At 40.1% G+C, this 25,488-nt stretch overlaps 1 protein-coding gene across 3 annotated transcripts in view; it reads right to left on the minus strand.

Annotated features, from left to right (window-relative positions):
• The window catches only part of LOC126482304 (ataxin-2 homolog), a 300,551-nt gene that overhangs the window by 124,705 nt on the left and 150,358 nt on the right, over positions 1-25,488 (minus strand). For all 3 annotated transcript variants that reach the window (XM_050106335.1, XM_050106333.1, XM_050106334.1), the window contains 2 exons: positions 7,847-8,378; positions 3,156-3,396 (listed from right to left, as the gene is read on the minus strand). In XM_050106335.1, coding sequence (XP_049962292.1) covers positions 3,156-3,396; positions 7,847-8,378 — 773 coding nt within the window. The remainder of the gene's footprint in view (positions 1-3,155; positions 3,397-7,846; positions 8,379-25,488) is intronic.

Below are 25,488 nucleotides of genomic sequence, written 5' to 3' on the forward strand. Positions count from 1 at the left end.
GGCCATTATCACTAACGTTAAGTTGGATATTTTAAAGTGGAAATATAATGGCAATATGAGTGACTACGTTTGAGTTACAGCACTATATCATAAAACATGAAGATTTTGTTCTACAATTACATCTCAGGTGTTTCTCTGGTGGAAAAATCTTAAAACAATTTTAAGTATCAACAATCCTAATTTAAAACTTGTTTTTGGCAAACTGTTAAGTAATGACATCCACCTATAAATAGGTGGATCAGAGTCCCTGGTGCGTACACCACTAATACATTGATATGACTGGGGAAAAAACCACCATTCACCATCAGAACACTGGACAGTGTATAAAAATACAGAAAGACTGATAATTGTTTGTCCTTTTTGGACACGTAAATGGTTGTTTTGTATTTCCAAGACTTACATGTGTGTGTGTGTGTGTGTGTGTGTGTGTGTGTGTGTGTGTGAGAGAGAGAGAGAGAGAGAGAGAGAGAGAGAGAGAGTTTTTCTAAACTGGAAGGCAAGTAGCAGTTTGAAAGATTGAAGCGATTACAAATTATCTTTTCATATGCCTATTCACACTACATGATTCATCTACTTATCACCATTTTTTCACAAAAAGATTCCATTTTCATTAACATGACAGTATATGGAAAGGCAATATTCAAGTCCTGAAATTCAGAAATACAGAGGCAAAACAGAGTTGCTTAGTGATAGGAGCACATCATAAAAGCCAGCAAAACGACATGAAAAGTATTTGTTACACCAACATGATTCAGATAACAGTGAGCCAAAGGAATTGTTTCACACGAGGCAGCTTCAGTCAACAAATTAACAACAGCAGTGTTACTGGACAAGTCACTTAAAAACAGGACAAATTCAGCACGATACATAAACTAAACGAAATACAACTCAGCTATAGTAGATCAATGCATGGGGCACAGTAGTACATAATGGAATACAGCATTCACACTAGCTTCTGAGCACTAGCTCTTTTTCCAGCAATAGTGTACACTCTCTCTCTCTCTCTCTCTCTCTCTCACTGTGTGTGTGTGTGTGTGTGTGTGTGTGTGTGTGTGTGTGTTCCACACATCAATCCACTTTACAAAACTGGTTGCCTTTCCCTTACTTTACGTATTGCTCCATCCAAAAATTTCCATTGTTTTTATACAACCAAAAGAATGTTATGGCAATATACACTACAAAAAATGTTGCATAACAGTGCAGTACATTAGCTGAATTTATATTCGAGGTGATCAACCAACATAATGCAGGACAAATCATAGTAGTAGCACTGTTAAAAATGAATAAGCATTGTTGTTGTGGTCTTCAGTCCTGAGACTGGATTGATGCAGCTCTCCATGCTACTCTATCCTGTGCAAGCTTCTTCATCTCCCAGTACCTACTGCAACCTACATCCTTCTGAATCTGCTTAGTGTATTCATCTCTTGGTCTCCCTCTACGATTTTTACCCTCCACGCTGCCCTCCAATGCTAAATTTGTGATCCCGTGATGCCTCAAAACGTGTCCTACCAACCGATCCCTTCTTCTAGTCAAGTTGTGCCACAAACTTCTCTTCTCCCCAATCCTATTCAATACCTCCTCATTAGTTACGTGATCTACCCACCTTATCTTCAGCATTCTTCTGTAGCACCACATTTCAAAAGCTTCTATTCTCTTCTTGTCCAAACTGGTTATCGTCCATGTTTCACTTCCATACATGGCTACACTCCATACAAATACTTTCAGAAATGACTTCCTGACACTTAAATCAATACTGGATGTTAACAAATTTCTCTTCTTCAGAAACGCTTTCCTTGCCATTGCCACCCTACATTTTATATCCTCTCTACTTCAACCGTCATCAGTTATTTTGCTCCCCAAATAGCAAAACTCCTTTACTACTTTAAGTGCCTCATTTCCTAATCTAATTCCCTCAGCATCACCCGACTTAATTAGACTACATGCCATTATCCTTGTTTTGCTTTTGTTGATGTTCATCTTATATCCTCCTTTCAAGACACTGTCCATTCCATTCAACTGCTCTTCCAAGTCCTTTGCTGTCTCTGACAGAATTACAATGTCATCGGCGAACCTCAAAGTTTTTACTTCTTCTCCATGAATTTTAATACCTACTCCGAATTTTTCTTTTGTTTCCTTTACTGCTTGCTCAACATACAGATTGAATAACATCGGGGAGAGGCTACAACCCTGTCTCACTCCTTTCCCAACCACTGCTTCCCTTTCATGCCCCTCGACTCTTATAACTGCCATCTGGTTTCTGTGCAAATTGTAAATAGCCTTTCGCTCCCTGTATTTTACCCCTGCTACCTTCAGAATTTGAAAGAGAGTATTCCAGTTAACATTGTCAAAAGCTTTCTCTAAGTCTACAAATGCTAGAAACGTAGGTTTGTCTTTTCTTAATCTTTCTTCTAAGATAAGTCGTAAGGTTAGTATATGAATAAGCATATCTAGGATCTATAAAATATTACTTTTGATCTCCTAGTGTTATTACCCCAAATTTATTAAGCAACAAATGCAAATTTGATTTTAAAAATTAGACAGTTAAAGCTTGTCCCTCACAACATTAACAATACCAGTTTATGAGCTGTCGCACACATACATTTTGAGTTGTCATTATTTGAGCTACTTTTACATTAGTTCTGAATTCCTGTCATGTTGAGTGGAACTGGCAAGCAACAAATCTGTACACATATCAAAACGAGGAATATAAATGGTGAATTTTTGCTAGATTTGTACTCTTAAACAATTTTGAGGTCTTTTACTTTCTATAATCACACATACCCGCAGTATAAAACATTAAAAAATATGAAATAAATTTCAGGTAACTATAATGACTCGGCATAACACAACAAAATACAAACTTCTCTTAATTTATTTTGGTGTGATTTGTCACAATGAACATTGATAACAGGTAACTAATAAATGCAATTTATCATGGAAAAAATTGAAATTTTGCACCTGTAGCTTCTTAGATGCACCTTTAACAAATACTGTTTGTTACATGTTTATCCACTTTATTCCTGTTGTTACGGTTTCCAGGCTACACTTCTCAATCCTGATATTGCTTCTACCACAAAGGTAAAATTTAACAAGAGTATAGAGAAAGTGATTCGACTGCACAAGACAGTTCTCACAATGTAAACAAAACAACATACCTATGCTGCTGTTGCTGCTGCTGCTGTTGCTGCTGCTGCACATGCAAAGAATGTTGTCGTCGCTGAATCTCCTGTATACGCTGTTGAGTATGCCACAGTCGCTCATGGACAGGATAGATACGAGGTTGTGGAGGGGGAGGAGGAGGAGGTGGAGCCAGATACGGAAAGGCACCTGTAGTAGGGCGCCCTGAGTTAACACCGCCATACTGGAATTGTGCCATTCGTTGTAGTGGTGCATCACCTAGAATTTTACAAAAATGTCTTAAGAAATTTACAGGCAACAGTTCAAACTGTTTAATTCATACTTAAATGTGTTTAATGTTTATAATTCAGGGAAACAATGACGATGCAGAATGCACATCATATTTTCTCACACAGACTTTACAAATCAGATTCATCACTAAAAAACAATGGACTACTGTGTGTCAAGACTGGAGAAAAAATATCTGTTATTGATGAAACAAAGACAGTCTATGAAATAAAAAGACTACTGAACATTACAGAATTACATTACATCATCACAAATATTTTACAACTGGATACCAAACCACAAAGAAAAGTTCAAGCACCAGTGAACAAGGAACAAATAAGGGATATCAATTAGAAAATTACTCAGAAGTAGGAGTGGTAGGAACACAAATATATCAGTAACACCCCAATTAAGAAAAAAAGAAAATGAAATTGACGTTCCTTAAAGGATAGTCCTAGAAAGAAAAGTGTGTGATGGAAAAGAGGTATACATTTTATGAGGGAGAGGGAATACACAACACAGCAAGACTTAAATTTCCAGAGTCCCGGAAAAATACGGTTCATAACTTAACGATGTTATTACATAAATTGGCAAATCAAGAGGTAAAAATATTTTATAAAATACATTAAATATTATGATCATAAAATGGACATAAAATCAAAAACTGAAAAGAAAGGAAGGAAGCTGATTTAAAAAAACAATAAACAATGTAACGCCTTATACTTGCACTTTGTGAACAATTTCTATCAGAGTTAAAAGCACAACAATAAATCGATCAGTTCATGTTTAGGAACTTCCTGGCAGATGTAAAGCATGCCAGATTATAAGTCAAATCTGGAACCTTTGCCTTTTGTGGGCAAGTGTTCTACCAACTGATCTACCCAAACATGACTCATGACTGCCCTCAGAGCTTTACTTCCACTTTTCTTACCTTCCAAACTTTATAGATTCTCCTTCATACCTTACAGGACTAGCACTCATGAAAGAAAGGATATTATGGAGAAATGGCTAAGCTGCAGCCTAGGAGATCATTTCCAGAATGAATTTTCACTTTTCAGTGGTGTGTGTGCCAATTTGAAACTGCCTGACAGATTAAAATTGTCCACAGGAGGCATTCTTTGATCGACAGCTCAGTCAGTATGTGACGAAGCAAGCTGGGTATTTTTAGTTCCCCTCTTGTTTTGCCATCTGCCTCCTTAAAATACATTTTTCATTTTTAACTAATTACGTTTAACATACGTGAGTATAATCTGCATTTTCATGAAAGAGAAAGGTGGGCCCGCAGTTTTAAAGAATATAACACTAGATCGAATTTGGCTTAGTTTTATGTATGTAACTAATTCCAAAGTAATTAAAAGTTTTGTCAAAGTTTTGTTTGCATAACTATATATGTTAATTTCATCATTTAAACAAATAATTCGGCCTAATTCTTGTAATAGAAGAAACTGTTGAAAAGAACCAATTTTTGATGTATTCAGTTAATTTAATGAGTTAAGTTTTAATTGTAATTTCTGTAAATTAAACATTGAACAATGTGTAGTTCCAGTACCTATTATTGTTAGGATATTTAGGGGCACAATTTTTGGTCCCGAGACAGTCAGTCCACAGCTGAGTTTCAGATGAGGAACCCGTATTGGTTAGATCAACAACAATGCATCCGTGAAATACGGGTAACACAATTAGGCCGTGAGTTAAAACAATGACTGTGTCTGTTCCATACATCCCTTGTTATTCTTCAAGAACTGTGTGGTTAGGTTTTTACTGCTCATAGATGTTCAATAGTAAACTATTGTAACAGTTTGTGGATGTTCATCTGCAAACTATTAATGAGGCTTATAGAAAGTTAAACAATAGTGCACTGGCCATATTAAACGTGTATATGTGGGGGTGGGGTTGTGAACAGTGAAAATAAGCAACTGTGAAACGCAAGTGTGCACCAGTTGGCTACATCATTTAAAGTAGCCTGTGTTTAACTTCCATCCTGCATTTTTCAGCCAGTATAGTAACGCAATACGTCGACACCGAGGACAACAAACGAAGAAATGGAGCAGGCAAACGTCACAAATAGAGCACTTGCCTGCAAAAAGCTACGGTTCTAGGTTTGAGGCCCAGTCCAGCACACAGTTTTAATCTGCCAGAAAGTTCCAAGCTAGTGCGTAATCCACAGTAAAGTGAAAATTCAATCTGGAGTGCATTATTATATACACTACTGGCCATTAAAATTGCTGCACCACGAAGAGGACGTGCTACAGACGCGAAATTTAACTGGCAGAAAGATGCTGTGATATGCAAATGATTCGCTTTTCAGAGCATTCGCACAAGGTTGGCTCCGGTGGCAACACTTACAACGTGCTGACATGAGGAACATTTCCAACCGATTTCTCAAACACAAACAGCAGTTGACCAGCGTTGCCTTGTGAAATGTTGTTGTAATGCCTTGTGTAAGGAAGAGAAATACGCACCATCACGTTTCCGACTTTGATAAAGGTTGGATTGTAGCCTATCACGATTGCGGTTTATCGTATCATGACATTGCTGCTCGCGTTTGTCGAGATCCAATGACTGTTAGCAGAATATGGAATCGGTGGGTTCAGGAGGGTAATACGGAATACTGTGCTGGATCCCAACAGCCTCTTATCACTAGCAGTCGAGATGATAGGCATCTTATCTGCATGGCTGTAATGGATCGTGCAGCCACGTCTCGATCCCTGAGTCAACAGATGGGGACGTTTGCAAGACAACAACCATCTGCACGAACAGTTCGACGACGTTTACAGCAGCATGGACTATCAGCTCGGAGACCATGGCTGCGGTTACCCTTGACGCTACATCACAGACAAGAACTCCTGCAATGGTGTACTCAATGATGAACTTGGGTGCACGAATGGCAAAACGTCATTTTTTTGGATAAATCCACGTTCTGTTTACAGCATCATGATGGTCGCATACATGTTTGGTGACATCGCGGTGAACTCACATAGGAAGCGTGTATTTGTCATTGCCATACTGGCGTATCACCTGGCGTGATGGTATAGGGTGCCATTGGTTACACGTCTTGGTCATCTCTTGTTCATATTGACGGCACTTTGAACAGTGGACGTTGCATTTCAGATGTGTTACGACCCATGGCTCTACCCTTCATTCGATCCCTGCGAAACTCTACATTTCAGCAGGATAATGCATGACCGCATGTTGCAGGTCCTGTACGGGGCTTTCTGGATACAGAAAATGTTCGACTGCTGCCCTGGCCAGCACATTCTCCAGATCTCTCACCAATTGAAAACGGCTGGTCAATGGTGGCCGAGCAACTGGCTCGTCACAATACAGCAGTGACCACTCTTGATGAACTGTGGTATCGTGTTGAAGCTGCATGGGCAGCTGTACCTGTACACGCCATCCAAGCTCTGTTTGACTCAATGCCCAGGCGTATTAAGGCCGTTATTATGGCCAGAGGTGGTTGTTCTGGGTACTGACTTCTCAGGATCTATGCACCCAAATTGCGTGAAAATGTAATCACATGTCAGTTCTAGTATAATGTATTTGTCCAACGAATACCTGTTTATCATCTGCATTTTTTCTTGGTGTAGCAATTTTAATGGTCAGTAGTGTAAAAACAACAATGAATACATAGCAAAACGTCACCTCTGTGTGTGACAAACATCAAATAAATTCAACTAGATTCGGGACGTCATTTCATACTGTCAGGAACCAACAACATTAATTAAATGACAGAGGAAAGAAGTCCTCCCCCACCCCCACCCCCTTACCCTCCCTCATCCAAAAGATAATGATCTTGTGTCAAAGCCCCCAAAAAGAGATTTAAAACATGTTAATAAAATACTGGAAAGTCCTGGATGGGACATACACAATGGAAGAAGTAAAGATAAGCACTAATAATATAATCAAGGCATACAGCAATACACAGTCACATATGAAGGGTTTAAACTCATAGTTAAGCTATCATACAATGTCCTTCATCAGAGTTAACCGACCAACATATAAAAACACACACACACACACACACACACACACACACACACACACACACACACACACAAAGGATATTAACAGTTCTAAGTGCTGGTAATATGTGTGTGTGCATGCATTATGATCTATGCAAGTGACATTGTCTGATAGCTTAGCTATGAGTTCAGTCTCATTTATGTACCTGCCTATCACTCAATGGCCCTGCCAATAATGCAATCATTAGATGGAAAATCCACAGTCAACAATAACTTAATTTCTTGTATAAAAATACAGGCTTATAAATGTTTAACAGATGAATGTGGTGTGTGTGTGAGTGTGTGTGTGTGTGTGTGTGTGTGTGTGTGTGTGGGGGGGGGGGTGGGGGGGGGGGGTGGGGGGGGAGGTGCACACGCGTGTGCATAGTCATGTCTCCAGGAAAAACTATTTCATTTCAATCAGGGTTACTAACACTCACCTACATAAAACCGGCCACCATTGTATCCATGAGAATTATGATTGTGACCATGTGTGTGGCTGTGACTGTGAACATGGCCATGAGCATGTGGTGTAACAGCAGGACAGGGGTGCATCCAAGGTGCCGAATAACATCGATGTGAGTCAGTGGCAATTGGACCAGGTCCAGGGCCAACTGAGCTCCCCAGATGTCCAGTAACAGGTCCCATAGATGTAGGACCAACCGTAGATGCTAAGTCACCCCTACTTCGACATCTTGCTCGACAGCCGACCGAGAATGATGTCGGCGCAGGGGCAGGTGCTGGCACTGCTGGATAATTCAATCGTGCAGGATGCCTAGATATAATGCCTGGTCGTGTCCCTCCTGGTGGCATTGATGTTAATGGCACTGGGGCAACCATAGGCATCTCCTCGTCAGATTCTTGAGTCAAATCAACAACGGGTACTGCACCACTATCGGTATTCGTTTGACTATTTCCAACAGTGCTTTGTTGCTGCTGTCGCTGCTGCTGAGACTGCTGCTGGTGCTGCATCTGCAAAGAAATTGAAAACTGCAAATGTAACACACTTGATGCTAGCAATGTGCTGGCTGAACACACAATGTTAATGTAATCAGCAAATAAGGACAAGTAGCAAACTGAATTCCATTTTTCATACGGTATCCAACAATATTCCCCACACAAATAATATATACCACACACACTGAAGTGCCAAAGAAATAGGCATGTGTATTCAGATACAGAGATATGTGAACAGGCATAATACGGCACTGTGGTCGGCAACATCTATATAAAACAACAAGTTTCTGGTGCAGATGTTAGATTGGTTACTGTTGCTACAATGGAAAGTTATCAAGGTTTAAGTGAGTTTGAACGTGGTGGTATAGTCAGCACATGAGTGATGGGATACAACATCTCCAAGGTAGCAATGAAGTGGGGATTTTCCTGTATGACCATTTCATGAGTGTACCATGAACATCAGGAATCCAGTAGGACATCAAATCTCAAGATCCTGCAAGAACGGGACCAACAATGACTGAAGAGAATCATTCAATGTGACAAGTGCAACCCCTCTGCAAACTGCTGCATATTTCAATGCTGGGCCATCAACAAGCTTTACGCCTCGTCTGGGCCTGTCTACACTGACATTGGACTGTTAATGACAGGAAACATGCTGCCTGTCAGACAAGTCTCACTTCAAATTGCATACAGTGGATGGACATGTACAGGTATAGAGACAACCTCAGGATTCCGTGGACTCTGCATGTCAGTAGAGGATTGTTGAGCTGGTGGAGGCTATGTAATGGTGAGGTGCGTGTGCAGTTGGAGTGATATGGGACCTCTGATACATTTAGATACGACTCTGACAGCATACCGTCTGATCACTTGCATCCATTTGAGTCCATTGTGCATTCCAGCAGACTGGGGCAATTCCAGCAGGACAATGCAACACCCCACATGTCCAGAATTGCTACAGAGTGTCTCCAGGAACACTCTTCCGAGTTTAAACACTTCCACTGGCCACCAAACTCCCCAGACATGAACTTTATTGAGCATATCTGATCTGGGATGCCTTGCAACATCCTGTTCAGAGGAGATCTCCTCCCTCCCTCCCCCCCCCCCCCATACTCTTATAGCTTTATGGACAGCCCTGCAGCATTCGTGGTGTCAATACCCTCCAGCACTACTTCAGACATTTGTCAAGTCAATGCCAGATCGTGTTGCAGCACTTCTGCGTGCTTGCAAGGGACCAAAAACGCCAGAAAAGATGAAAGAGAAAAGGCAAGGGAAACAAATCCACAAGGAATACAGGAAACCAGGTGGATAGCCAGGCCAACATAAGTAAGAACACGAAGAGAGGGAAAGAAACGGGCAGTGGGGAAGGAGCGTGGATGGAGAGGTGCAGAGGGAAGTAAAGGCAGCCCGGGAAGACTAGACTGCAATAGCTCAGGGCTCTGTATGTGCCATACACGAACTCACTAAAGAACTGTGAGCCCCGCGTGGGCCAGCTGTGAAGCAGTCATTAAAGTGAAGCATGTTCTGCAACAGCTGTCTCTTGGCCAAGATTGCGGTTGGTCATTGACGAGGGCAGACCTGAGCATGACAACTAACAATCTATCTTTTCCAATTTGTTGTTCTTTAAGATGATGTTTAGTCGTGTAGTTACCTCAACATGAATAAAAAATTATTTATAATTATAATATATTCTGAAATTGTGTTTTTTATGTATGTTTGTAACCCTTAGTGTTTACAGAAAACTGTACTTGATAACGTTCTTTGATCCTTGAATGATATCAATTTGCAACTACCATATTAGAATTAAAATAATTGCTAGTGTCCTTAAGTGACCGCACAAACCTGTTTGTACACTTTTTTTTGTGAAAAATATTTAATTGCTACTTCAGTGCTCAGAAATTAGGAACCTTTTTCTTTTTTGCTCAGAAATAGTGCTTTGTTATTTTAAAGTAATTTGTATGCATGTTTAAAAAATTAACGCATTTTTGTAACTGTTGGTGAACTGAATAGTGTATCCAAACGGGCAAAAAAGAGCTCTCGCACCGAAATCAGTCAGTATGAATAGGCAACTGAATCCCACCAACAATCCAAAGCACTTGATATAAATAAACGCCTATGAATTAAAAAGCTCTGTCTCAGTAGTTTTCACTGTGATCTTTACTTCGGCAAGTTGTGAATTTTTGAAATTATGAAGAAATTAGCCTATTTCGTCCACAGACACACATTTCAATTTATAGGTCAGCCATACATTTTTTTACATAATTGAATAGAGAAAAAAAAAATCTGTTCACCAAGTGGTGGCACAAGAAAACGTGTATTAAGATTAAGTAAATGTGCAAGGTTTCAGAGCCAGTGGCTCCTTCTTCAGGCAGAAGTGTTGAAAGGGAAGGAAGAGGGCCGAAGGAAAAGGACCGGCAAGTTTTAGGAAATAGAGGAAGTTCAGAAAAGTCGCCCAGAGCCCCATATCAGTGTGACGGACAGGAAAGGCTGATTATTGGGGGCTGAACTGGACAAGATTTTGAAACTGAGAACTTAAAGATGGAAGATAGGATAACACACAAGGCAGAGATTTCAGACAAACCTTCGTGCAAAAACTAATAAGAATTGAAAGTTAAGTGCACTATATTGGGCAGAGGTGGAGGGAGGGGAAAAATAGATAGGTTAGAAAATAAAAGGTACAGAAACTAAAAGGGAGTGAAGAAAGAAATAGTTATTGAGAAGAAATGCCGAGACAGAAGAAATTAATGTAAATGAAGAGCAGGTGGGTGGCAAGAACTAAGAGCATGTTGTAGCACCAGTTCCCACCTGTGGAGTTCTGAGAAACTGGTGTCAGGAAGAAAAATTCAGATTGCACATTTGGTGAAATAGATACCAAGGTCATGTTGTAGAGTGTGATCTGCAACAGGATACTGTGTGTTATCAGTCTATGTTCATTCATCCTAAATTGATAACTTGGTTGGTAGCATATGTTTAGCAAGTTACAGGGCTGATGCAAGTGATGGTTGGAGGGGATGTAAGGCAAGCCTTGTTGTTGTTGTTGTTGTTGTTGTTGTTGTCGTCTTCAGTCCTGAGACTGGTTTGATGCAGCTCTCCATGCTACCCTATCCTGGTCAAGTTTCTTCATCTCCCAGTACTTACGGCAACCTACATCCTTCTGAATCTGCTTAGTGTATTCATCTCTTGGTCTCCCTCTACGATTTTTACTCCCCACGCTGCCCTCCAATGCTAAATTGGTGATCCCTTGATGACTCAGAACATGTCCTACCAACCGATCCCTTCTTCTAGTCAAGTTGTGCCACAAACTCCTCTTCTCCCCAATTCTATTCAATAGCTCCTCATTAGTTATGTGATCTACCCATCTAATCTTCAGCATTCTTCTGTAGCACCACATTTCAAAAGCTTCTATTCTCTTCTTGTCCATATGTCGCTACACTCCACACAAATACTTTCAGAAACGACTTCCTGACACTTAAATATATACTCAATGTTAACAAATTTTTCTTCTTCAGAAACGCTTTCCTCGCCATTGCCAGTCTACATTTTATAATCTCTCTACTTCGACCATCATCAGTTATTTTGCTCCCCAAATAGCAAAACTCCTTTACTACTTTAAGTGTCTCATTTCCTAATCTAATCCCCTCAGCATCACCCGATTTAATTTGACTACATTCCATTATCCTCGTTTTGCTTTTGTTGATGTTCATCTTATGTCCTCCTTTCAAGACACAGTCCATTCCGTTCAACTGCTCTTCCAAGTCCTTTGCTGTCTCTGACAGAATTACAAGCATTACAGAAACGATATTGTGGAAATTGGGGGGAGGGGGGCAAATGCTATTGTAGGTGTGGTAGACAAAATGTCAGACAGAATGGAATGGACCTCATTTCAGGACAGATTTGAGGTAATCATAGCCTTGTCAAACTAGCTGATTAATACAATAAAAACCAGGATAAGACTAAGCTGCCCCCCCCCCCCCTTTTTTAGGAACTGGCTGTACCAGAATTGGATGTGACAGACCAGCAAATACCTGTTTTGGAATTCAGCTGGTGGGGTAATTATGTCCACTGAAGCCATAGGTGATAATGGTGATGTACTCCTGTACAGAGTCTGCATCTCAACAAATATGTCTGTTTCGAATGACAAGGTGTTTGAGAGGGAACATATGAAACAGGAAGGACAGCAACTGTCAAATGGACTATGGTTTGTTAGGTTTAACATGAACACCAGTGTGTAACTGAACCTCGATGAGGATGAGGTCAACATCAAGAAAAGTGGAATACATTCTCAACAAGATCATGTGAAATTTAACTGGGAGAATGTATTTAGAGATTTCAAAGATTTGTTGGTCATTCGAGTAATTAATGTTTTCCATTCATTCATATATCATATTTTTTGTCCATTCTACTTTAGAAAGAAATTGCAAACTGGTGTGGTTTAAAGTCACTTATCAAAATGTAAATGAAAACATAATATTACAAAGAATGTGGGAGGTTGCAGTTTCGCATTTGACTATTCAGTCTTTTATTAATTTGGGAAGTTCAGCTGCAAAATGAAGTCTATACGAAATAGTATGTCATCTGACTAAACAAAGTTATAAGAATGAAATTTTCACTCTGCAACACAGTGTGTGCTGAAGTGAAACTTTCTGACAGATTAAAACTATGTGCCAGACCAAGACTTGAACTCGGGACCTTGCCTTTCGTGAGCAAGTGCTGCACCAACCGAGCTACCCAAGAATGACTCAGGACCCATCCTCCCAGCAGGAGTGCTACTGTGAAATTTGGAAGGTAGGAGATGAGGTACTGGTGGAATTAAAGCTGTGAGGACAAGGAATGAGTCATTCTTGTGTAGGCAAAGGCCCCGAGTTTAAGTCTCCGTTCGACACACTGTTTCAATCTGCCAGGAAGTTCAGAAAGTTATCACTTCACATGGGGAGACAAAATCAGTATTCTGCACACAAATGGGAATACACGATGGAGTGACTCAGAATTTTATGCAAGGATATAAAAGCAACTATGGATCATAAAGAAGTCAAACAATGGAAAACACAGGATGTAATGAAGACACCATTACAAAAAGGATACATTGCTACTCACTAAATAGAGGAGATGGTGAGTCACAGATAGGCACAACAAAAAGACTGGCAGACAAATAAGCTTTCAGCTGCAACGGCCTTCATCAGAATTAGACAACATACAAACACTCATTCATCAAAACAGAACTCACACACATGACCACAGTCACTGGCTGCTGATGTCAGAGACTGCGGTCATGTGTGTGTGTGTGTGTGTGTGTGTGTGTAGGGGGGGGGGGGCTCTAATTCTGATGAAAGCCTTTGTGGCTGAAAGCTTATTTGTTTGGCAGTCCTTTTGTTGTGCCTATCTGCGACTCAGCATCTACACTATATGGTGACTATGGACCCAGGAATCTTTCATGTGATACAAAAAGGAAACTACAAAATATCACAAAATATCAAAGTTAATAATGATTAGCATAAAAAATATGTTCTAACTACACTTAGATTGAAAAAGCATATTTCTTCATACATTAATTTCATAGTGACACAAATAAAAAATTTTCAAAATAGGTTCCGATCCAACCACACTCTCGAATACATCTTTACAGGCACAATTTGATGCATCTTTATCAACTAATAAAGAAATATAATGCTCCACTTAAATTATATCCCAATGGCCTACAGGTTCACCTACAGTCCAGCAATGAAATTAATTCAACCAAATTTAAGCCAAGGAAAGAAGACAGGGAAAATTAAACATCCACACTACAATATGCAACCCAAGACACATAACAAGAAAACAATGTCACACATGGATCCACAAATATTTTATGTTATACAAACACGAAACTACAAAATATCAGTGTTAATAATGATTAGCAGAAAAATAACCTCCATAAATATTTCAGCTGCAGTAACACATGGCTGCATGCATCGTTATGGTGAAGAATCCGGATTCTGACATTCTAAAGTATGTTTCCTTTAAACAATTATTTTGCTGTTTAAACAATTCTCATTCAATGCTGTGTTCAATGACTGTGATACATCCTCCTTGTACGTTGCTTCTTTTCAGTAAGATCAGATAACAACCATTGAATGGATTTTTCACTCTTTCACTTGAGAAGCAAATTATCTGTCGTTTAAAATTTCCTTTTTTCACTTAATCTTGAAAACCATAATAGAAAAAATTTTCCCATTTGCACCTCAGCCACATTGGTAGAAACAGGTCATATTTTTCATCTTTGAACACTTTGTATAGTCTTACATTGTTTTATTTTCAACAACACAATGTACTTCTAGAATATTTAGCCCTGAAACTAGCATAACGTGGGGTTATTATTAAACAACATTATGCAATTAAGATATGATAGAACTTGTCTGCCATCACTTTTAGGAGAGAGAAATAAATTATGGAAATGCATATTTATTTTAATAGATGGGTCATACAGTTTTAGCAATGATATTCCAGGAAATGATAAGAATTATAAAGACAGAAATGTTGCCATTAGCAGAGTTGAATGATAGTAGCAGAAAACAAACACAAAAACACATTTTAGTTTTTAAAAATTATTTTTATTTCCTAAATATGATTTATTTTTTGTGAAAATCTTGGAAATATATCACACAGAAAGACTGACTTTGTATCCCTTTCACCACCAGTTACTTTTTCTTCTTTTACATTTGTTTGGGTGTTTATTAAATCCAAATCTGAACAGAATTTGTATTTAGTTACTTTGGAGTAAACGGGAATTGCTCACAACAATGACCTGCAAATGTTTTGTCAGTATCTCTGAACAGAGTAGACGGTTTTTGAGTAAGTTCTGTTCATTGTTTTGACAGTTTTTCACAGTGTCACCTCGGCAAACATGTTTGTCAGTTTCCTCGGTCTAAAAAATAAAGCTGTTGACAATGGATATAAATAGGTATAAAGCTGTTCCTTCTACTATTACAAAGTCTTCCAAAGCAAATGAGATAACAACTGTGAATTTGACCTGTTTTGTCAATACCAGTTTTATTCATATTATAATCAATGACCAAATCTAATGGGGTACTTCCAGATGATCCACCGGGTAACCGTTTCCATTTTATGCCTAATATTTCAAAGAGTGCCCCCATCGTCTTCTTCAGCTGCTGCAAGTTGTGCTGGTACGAGGGCTCACTACCTAGACTCCAACCAGATTGTAGACTGATGTTGGTCTCATGCTGCTATCTATAGCTGACAAGGGGACAGTGTCTACTCGCGATTACCAATTTCATCCAATTTTATGGAATATGCAGGGCACGGCCAAAAGTGAAAATAACAGACGAGGGAGCTCGAGACGGCCATGCGTTTGGAAAAAGTAGCATTTTTGGCATGGGCTGAACAGACTTGAGCCACTTGTATTGGTGTACTTTGCAGGTTGTGTGTACAGTGCAAAAGAGTACAGAATGATAATCCAAGGGTCATGGCTTTGATCCGCTATGTGAAAACTTTTTTTATTTTTTATTTCCAGTTATTACATTAATTACACTGTAAATACAATGAAATAATGCACAGCATATTGTGTTTATTAACATTTTCATAAAAGGCATGAAAAGGGAAGGCAACTGAAAATGTGAGTTTGCAAATACATTCCGAGGAAGGGAGTGTGAGGTGTATTAGTGAACTTCATATATAAACTTAGATATTTTTATATCTAAAAACAAAGATGATGAGACTTACCAAACAAAAGTGGTGGCAGGTCGACAGACACACAAACGAACACAAACATACACACAAAATTCAAGCTTTCGCAACAAACAGTTGCTTCATCAGGAAAGAGGGAAGGAGAGGGAAAGACGAAAGGATGTGGGTTTTAAGGGAGAGGGTAAGGAATCATTCCAATCCCGGGAGCGGAAAGACTTACCTTAGGGGCAAAAAGGACAGGTACACACTCGCACACACGCACATATCCATCCGCACATACACAGACACAAGCAGACATTTGTAAAGGCAAAGAGTTTGGGCAGAGATGATATTTTTATTATTTTACAGGTGATGCTTTACACGTGCTCGGGTAATATTCATCGAAAAAACAGGTGGAGCAGTAATTTTCTCGCATATTGTGCACACACATTATAAACATCGCTTTTTTATGACATTGTTGTTTTAAAGGCCCTTACAAAAACAAATCTCATTTACATTCATTAAAGGTTTTCTTTCATCATATTGTTTTGCATTGAACCACACGTTAATGCATCATCTTGCCTAATATTTGTGAGGATAGCTTGTGTTGTACAGCTGACTGTATTTTGATGCAGCCTTCTGAGGATGAGATTTATTTTTCTGTTTCAACAAGATAAGAACAGTTTTGAACCCTTCTGGTCCAATTCTTTTGCTGATGATAAAAACAGACACTGCAGCATTGCCTTAGCAATGCGTATTTGTGGGGAATCACTTCCACACTGCATACTGGCAATCCTCCCTCATCTTGAAAAATCTGTAATCGTGGATTTGTCTGCCCTCCTCACAAGTCAATTAACAAAAGAAATTTCACCACATCAAATGCTATATCTTGAGCATTATCTCAGTTTATTTGCAGTTTAAGTAATGTAGAAATGAAAAAGGTTTCTGCATAGTAACGCGATCCCATGACTTTTGGATTACCACTCCGTACTCTTTCTGCTGCACCAGTCACTGCCTTCAAACCATGCTAATGTAAATGCTTCATGCCTCGTCTGACTTGGGTCAAAAATGTTAGTTTTTCTAAATGCTTGGGCATGTGGCATTTCAACTTCTGCCAATTTAATTTCTAGCTAAGACCTGGAGACACCTTAAATTTGGATGAAATCTGTGATAATGAGTAGGCATCGTCCCCTTGTGAGTTTCAATTCCCAATGCCCCCAACAGTCTTCGATGCTCTTTTATTTTTCAGAGAACGTACTGATATTTTGTGATATACACATTCTCTCAGCATTTTCCGGCTCTTGCGGATGTGAAGGCTAATGAGATCATAATGAACTGAGTGTCTGACAGCAAATTTTGTTTAAATTGAAATCTCCATTCCTCTTTATTAGATTTTCCAACATCTCTATTTCAATAGACTCCTTAATTTTACTATCCCAGAAACTTGTTGTTTCTACCCTGATACCCGTCTCATCGAATTTCAGTTCGTGATTATATTCAAGGCAGTGCTTGGCAATAACTTATTTGATTGGTTGTTTCAGTCGGGTTTGTCACTGATGTTCTTTGGGTCTGCCCCACATATTGTATACCACGTTCATAATTTTAATACATGAGTACCCATTCCATCAGAACACTACTTATAGGTGTTGTAATTTTTTGGCAAGGATCTTCTTATCTGAAAGTGTCTGCGCTCTACAGACCAGTGTGTTTAACACGGACTTCCTTTGTCAGCTTGAGGCATGGAGATTGAGGTCAGTGTGTTTGGACTTTCTATAAGCACTGTGATCCAAGGATCTGTCCAGTCTAACACATCTAGAAAGCTAACTGGCCCTCTGCTTCAAATTCTGTCATTTTATATTAGGATGGATAGAGTTAAAATGTTCCAGAAACTCTTCAAGTTTTTTCATTTTATTCAACTGCATCACAAATGTGTAATTCACTTGTTGATAGAAACATGTTGGTTTCAACTTGGCAGGTCTAGTGCCATTGCTTCAAAGCGTTACAAATATAGGTTCATCATAGCAGATGATACCAGAATACTCATAGCTATGCCATTGGTTTCTTAAAAATATTTCCTGTTGAACAGGAAATAAGTTTGTGCAGACCTAAAGCAATGGCTGCACACCAACCAGCGCAGAGCCATGAAACAGCATCAAGAAGGTGCTGATCCACATGCCAATGGAAAGAGCAAGCAGTGGCACACCTCTAGGTAGGAGTTCAGGGCCACCTGTCAATGCTGATTTTACCAGCCCCCCCATTGCTGGTCGGCCCAGTTCAGTCGCAGACTTCAAGGGCATCAGTACTGAGTAATGGGGAGACGATACTTAGCCCGTGTTCTGCGAGTAGTAATAGACAGTAAAGTACTTGCATGTAGGAGACACAGGAAGCACAGGAGAAATTAAGTTCTTTTCTCTTTAGAGATGAAGAGATCAATTAATCTTAAGACAGTTGTAGTGCTTCGAGAAATTCAATGCCAATTCTAGAGACCCTCAGCTTTCCACCGTCTCGAACACCTGATATTTTACATATGAGAGTGAGAGATGGGGGAGTGTCTACCTCGCGCCAGTTTTCTGTGTGCGCATGCTGGACGTGTATCAAGAGAATGCTACAATGTGGACAGTTGATTGACAGGGGCAAGTGGTTGCCGCACTCGCCACAGAAGCTACATGCTCAGCACAAGGAGCAAGCGCGCCTTACTCTGTGATGGTGCTACGTCAGTCATAAGTCAGTCATTATTCTGAACAGCTGAATTATGTTATAAGAAAAGAAATTTACTTACTTACTCTCTTGAGATTCTGATGGTAGGTTTGCGAAAACTTTGAGAGATTTCTGGAACTGAATTTATTCTAAAAGTACTTAATAGTTCTGATGGTATGTGAGTCATTGGGCTTACGAAATATTGTTTATTTATGTGAAAACTGTTATGTGGTGTTCTGTTTGTGGAAGCGAAAATATAGTGGGCTTGATTTAAAAGTATCTTGTGTGTACAGAATCATTTTGAGAGTAGAGAAGATTCCTACAAACAGCATTATATCTTCAGAGAAGAAGTTGAGGAGATTGACGCAGCCGGCTATCCTGAAAAGAAGATTGGCAAAGCACATCCAAGTAAGTCGAATGATGAAGGGGGCGGGTCAGTCTTGCACACCAGCACCACACACTGGAAACTGCCACACAGTGTTTTGTACATATGATTTTGGATTCCTGCCACTGGCCATTGCAATTTCTCTCCTTCCTTGTTTGTGTCGGTGCTGATTCCTACAGTAGCCAACACAAAATCTGGTAATGAGGATTCCAGAACCAATGCTGCCTTCGCTCTACAATGCTCCGCCACAGCAGGTCGCTGGAAACCACCACCCAGTATTTTGTACAGATGATTTTGCATTCCTGCCACTGGCCATTGCAACTTCTCTCCTTCCTTGTTTGTGTCGGTGGTGATTCCTACAGTAGTCGACACAAAATCTGGAAACAAGGATTCCAGAACCAATGTTGCCTTCGCTCTACACTGCTCCGCCACAGCAGGTCACTAATATTTCTTTCTTTCCTTTCAGAAGCACACTGCTTGCAGACTAACCGCAACACTTCTGATATTTGATTTGCTTATAATTGTTATGTTTTAGCACTTCTCATTAAACTGGGCTCCAACCCACCTATTCCACCACCCGTGCCTATGCCTCCAGCTGCTGCTGGCTTTGATCTGATGCAGTTCATTCAGTTTCAGGACCAACAAATGTCGCAGTTGATGACAGCAGTCCAGCAGCTCATTTATGCACAGTCCACTGCTGAATCGACTTTGCCTCAACAGCCAGCCACATCCACGGCACTGCCTCCGTGCATTCTACCATTCCGAGCTTTCAATTAACAACAAGAGGACTGGAACGAATGGCATACTGTGATAAACATCAAGTTCAAGGTACTGTGAAACTTTCTTATTTCTTGTCAATGGCCGGCACAGGAGTTTTGTCTTGCTCAGGAGTTATTCCCTACCAGTAGGTTAGAGTTGCTAGGTTTTGAAGATCGAGTTTCCACCCTCATAAAGTATTACGAGGCTCAGGTGCAGGTTGCTGCAGCTTGATACAAGTTCTTTCACTTGCGCAAAAAGCCAGGGCAGATATACTGTCAGTGGGTCACTGAACTTCAAGGTACAACACAACAGTGTCGGTTTCAATGTAGCTGTGGACAATACTGTAATGACACCGTGATTCATGTTGCAATTATTTACAACATGACAGACAGTGACTGCTCCACCACGGTCATTGGGGAATGTATGCACAAAACAGTTAGTGTGTCAGCATTGTACTTGGCTGGTCACGGACACCCACATTGAACAGATGATGTCAGTGGCACGCTTGTGTTGGGAATCTATCGGTCCCGCCACAAACATTTTCAACTTGGTCAAAGTCTTAATCCCCATGGCAACAAGTGCATATTGACTTTGCTGTTCCTTTTTGGGACACTCAATGGCTTAGTGTTGTGGACACTTTTAGCAAATATACGTTTGCAGTGCCCACGAATACGACTATGTCACACGGTACCATTCAGGCTCTGTCAACTATTTTTTGCTTGGAAAATTTGCCTGAAATGTTGGTTACAGACACTGGGCCACAGATTATGGCTCAGGACTGTAAACAATTTTGTAGAGCCAATGATATCACTCACCTTACCAGTCAAACGATTCGCGCATACATTCAAGTAACAGATGACCAAACAACATGCCTCCCACACACACGAGCAAGTGCTACTCTCTTCCTTGCAATGTGCTGCTACCAGCCCCGCAACAGTCCATCGCCACCATAGCTTCTACACGGCTGGCATCACCGCATGCTGCTCCAGCAGCTACACCCAGAGCAGCGAACAGTGCCTCCCACACTCTGCAAGTACCGCTTTGCACCTAATGATTCTATCCTTTTCAGGGTTTCTAGTCACACCAGGCACTGGGATAGAGGAACGATTCATCAAAATTTGGGGGCTTGCACGAATATAATTCAAGGGCCTGCTGTGTTGCTGCACCATCATCAGAACCAGATTCGTGTTTGTCGACAGAGAGATTCTTCTGCAGATTTTCTGTCCCCAGACATGCATCGTACTGGGATCCTGTGGCCAACGCATCTGCCCCTGTTGCCTCTTCAGCATCTCTTGCAGAACCAATGGAACTACACCCATTTGCCTTCACCACCACAGTAGCTCATCTACCCAGTACCCATCCCAGTGCCCACCATGGACCCAGCACCATCACCGTCATCATTGTCGCCCTCTTCGTTTTTCTACGGACCAGCTCAGAAAAGGGGTGGGCACCTTTCTGGGGTTTTCTGACTGATTTTCCCCCTGAAGCGCACGATGGATATCGAGGTGTGGCCGGGGGCTTGGCGTCAGTCCAAGCTGCAGCTCCCAGCTCCTCACGCCACCCAGTTTCCTGTCTTGCTGCCCCCCCCCCCCCCCCCCCCATTGTTGCAAGATGGCTCCCTACATAAAACTGATGCAGCATTTTTGGGGAGGAGGGATGAGCAGTCCTAAAGCATCAATTGCACACCGACTAGAGCACTGCTGCAAAACGGTATCAAGAAGGTGCTGACCTACATGTCAATGGAAAGAGCAGGCAGTAGCACATCTCCAAGAAGAGAGAGTTCAGTGCTCCATCCATCCTGATTTAACCAGCCACACATTGCTTGTGGGTCCAGTTCGGTCACAGACTCGGAGAACATCAATACTAAGTAATAGGAAGACAATACTTATCATGTGTTCTGTGAGCAGCAATACAGAGTAAAGTACTTGTGTGCAGGACACACATGAAGCACAGGAGAAGTTAAGTTCTTTTCTTTTTGGAAATAAAGTGATCCATTAATCTTAGAAAGTGTTTTGTACAGATGATTTTCGATTCTTGCCTCCATCCATCACTAGCTCTCTCCTTCCTTGTTTGTGTCTGTGCTGACTCCCACAGTAGCCATCACAAAAAGGTGACACTGGGACATGCCTAAAAGGCTCAATGAAACAACAGTAGAACTTTTCCGGGAAGGATTCAGAAAATGGAACTCGCATAAAAAGGCGATTACATTGAAACTGATTATAACATCTGCATCCCAGAAATGCAATTGAATGTGGCAGTGTAAAAAATGAGCAGAGGTCACACAAAACTGGCAGTTTTAGTAACACAACAAAAGGACCTCTATTTTCTTGCAACTAAGCAGTTTGCCCTTTTCATGTAAATATGTCATAAATTTGATGGCAGCAGTTAGTAATGGTCTTAACTGATAGTTACTGAATGTTGAAATTGAGGCTTTCAAAGCTAAGGTTCGCATGTAACATGAAAATGACCATTTATGTCCCGTATTAGGAACTGTTGGAGGAGGAGGAGCAGATTAGTATCTAATCTCCTGTCGACAACAGGCCATTAGAGATACAGCACAAGCTCGGATTAGGGAAGGTCGGTGAAAAAAATCTACCTGAGCCCCTTTAAAACGAATCACCCCGGCATTTACCTGAAGTGATTTAGAGAATTCACAGAAAACCTAAATCAGGATGATCAGATGCAGGTTTGAAATATCGTACCAAAATGCGAGTCCAGTGTGATAATGACTATGCCACTTTGTTCCATGTTAGGAGCAGTTCTTCTAGACGTGATGTCAGATGAAAATCTTATACTTTCAACTAACTCTATTCTGGTACCAGTTTTTATCACCAAAGTCACATTTCCCAATACTTTTCCACAACAAAATGATGCATTTAGAAGATATCTTTAATGTAGTGAATCAGTTTAACTGCATGTGTTAATCTATAATAAGATAAGCACCCTCAGTGTTCTATTTTACCATCAGAAAGATGTTTGTGTGATGCCATTTATCTTGTACTGTGATTGACCAACAGAAGCACTCCAAGTATGTTCCACATTTAACAATGGAAAATTGGGGATGGAACAATTGTAACACGAATTACAATCGATTGTTACTCACCCTACTTAGACGGGTCGACAGCAGACAGGCACATTTAAGAGTAGATTGTTGGATAGTAGTTGTCTATCGGACAAGGTTCTTCATCAGACGAACGGGTGTGAGTTTTTATCTCATAGGGAACTTCCTCCAACATCTAAATAATATCCAATAATCTACTTTTAAATGTGCCCACCTGCTTATCAATGTCTTCTCTATGTGGTGAGTGGTGAGTAGCAATCTATCATAATTTACCTCATTAAGTGCAGCAGTTAGTAAATTTTGGTGGTGATAACAGCAAGCTTTTGAAAATACTTCAGGCAGAGGTGAAGGACACAATGAAGCACACTGGGCTGCCTCCAAACTCAGCCGATAACTTTTATGCTGACAGACCCACGCAAGCCTGTATTACAACTTTAGGTTATTGTTTCAGATTTAGGATGGTAAGATTAATTCTGTTAGTGCTGACATGGCAAACTGTCTTTTATGTATACTTGATGTTGCAGGTCTCAGCCTTGTAGATATTTCGAAGGTGTACAAATCCCTTCAGAATTTAGTGGAAAAGCAACTTTCCATGTCAGCAGGATATGTCAACACTGTCAAATGTTTGTACTGAAGGCAGCCTGTCTTCCATGTTCAATTATACACTGAAGTTTTGACAGTTCAGCAGAATAATCCCTTTGAGAGAATTTTGATGTTAGGACATTTTCTTTTGAAAATGTTTCAAGGGTATAGTTGCATAGTATTATTTTCTATGACATTACATTTAATAGTGTCATTGTAACTCCTTTCTACAGGGTGTTACAAAAAGGTACGGCTAAACTTTCAGGAAACATTCCTCACACACAAATAAAGAAAAGATGTTATGTGGACATGTGTCCGGAAACGCTTAATTTCCATGTTAGAGCTCATTTTAGTTTCGTCAGTATGTACTGTACTGTACTGTACTGTACTGTACTGTATTTCCTCGATTCACCTCAACCCTCTTGACTTTCATTTATGGGGGCATTTGAAAGCTCTTGTCTATGCAACCCCAGTACCGAATGTAAAGACTCTTCGTGCTCGTATTGTGGACGGCTGTGATACAATACGCCACTCTCCAGAGCTGCATCAGCGCGTCAGAGATTCCACGCGACGGAGGGTGGATGCTTGTATCCTCGCTAACGGAGGACATTTTGAACATTTCCTGTAACAAAGTGTTTGACGTCACGCTGGTACGTTCTGTTGCTGTGTGTTTCCATTCCATGATTAATGTGATTTGAAGAGAAGTAATAGAATGAGCTCTAACATGGAAAGTAAGCATTTCCGGACACATGTCCACACAACATATTTTCTTTGTTTGTGTGTGAGGAATGTTTCCTGAAAGTTTGGCCATACCTTTTTGTAACACCCTGTATAACATTAATAAATGTGATGATGTCAATGAACATAATGAAATTGATAGGACTATTTTCATTTTCAACATAACACTATAAAACAATAATATAAGATATAAATACAGAACTAACGGTACATCAAAAACAAGCTGTCATAAAACTAGTAATAAGCAAAACAGAGTCCATGCTGAGGTTCATTAGAAGAATCCTGCTAAAATGTAATTCATGCATGGGTGAGGTAGCTTACAAAGCACTCGTTCAGTTTAGATCCACATGAGGTAGAATTAGTGGACGAGATAGAAAAGATACAGAGAATTTTGTCACCTTTTAGCAAGTGTGGGAGTGACAGGGAGCTGCTCATCCAAGTCCAATGACTGACAATACAAGAGAGGTGTTCAGGATTACAAAGAGGTTACCAGTAAAAAATGAGAGAATGTACATCCAAAGAAGATTCTAGCAACATAATACTTTATCCCTTACACACATCTCACGACACGATCAAGAAGATAATGTCAGAGAAACTTGAACTTTTATGGAGGCTTCCTACAATCATTCATCCCCCACGACGACTGAAAATGGAATATAAAGGGGGAAATACCCTCAACCACACGCACCATAAGCTGACTTGCGGTTTGCTGACATAGATGCAGAAACAATCTCAAAATAGTATGCTATATAGTGAACACAGTGTCTTAAAAGCAACAGCTAGGTTCAGTTACCAATTCGCTGAAATTTGATACTAGAGTTATGCAATATCTCCAATGACTGTGTTTAGGTAAACTGAACCAAACTTTCTTACACAATAACAAATACAAAATGAATAGGAAAATCTTCTGCATCCAAGATCATTTGGTATTTTTACTCTATTTCACAATGACTGGTTTCAGCAATATCTTGTTGTCATCATCGGATCTAAAATGTACCAAAAGTAAAGCGAATACAAAGAAAATTTATTAATGTTACAAACCTGTATATCAACGATAAGAAGTACACAAGAATCGGTTTACATAACTTCAAAAAATTCTTATTAACACACATGTGTGCCACCAATACAATGAGAACACTTTCCAATCACTCATAGGAACCAAGAACATGTTGCCTTGTCAAACACATAAAAAGAACATAGAAAATAAAAAAATTAAATAAAAATATAAAAAGTGGAGGTGAACAAAT

The sequence above is a fragment of the Schistocerca serialis genome, chromosome 5 (assembly GCF_023864345.2).
Source record: "Schistocerca serialis cubense isolate TAMUIC-IGC-003099 chromosome 5, iqSchSeri2.2, whole genome shotgun sequence".
In the NCBI taxonomy this organism is placed as follows: domain Eukaryota; kingdom Metazoa; phylum Arthropoda; class Insecta; order Orthoptera; family Acrididae; genus Schistocerca; species Schistocerca serialis.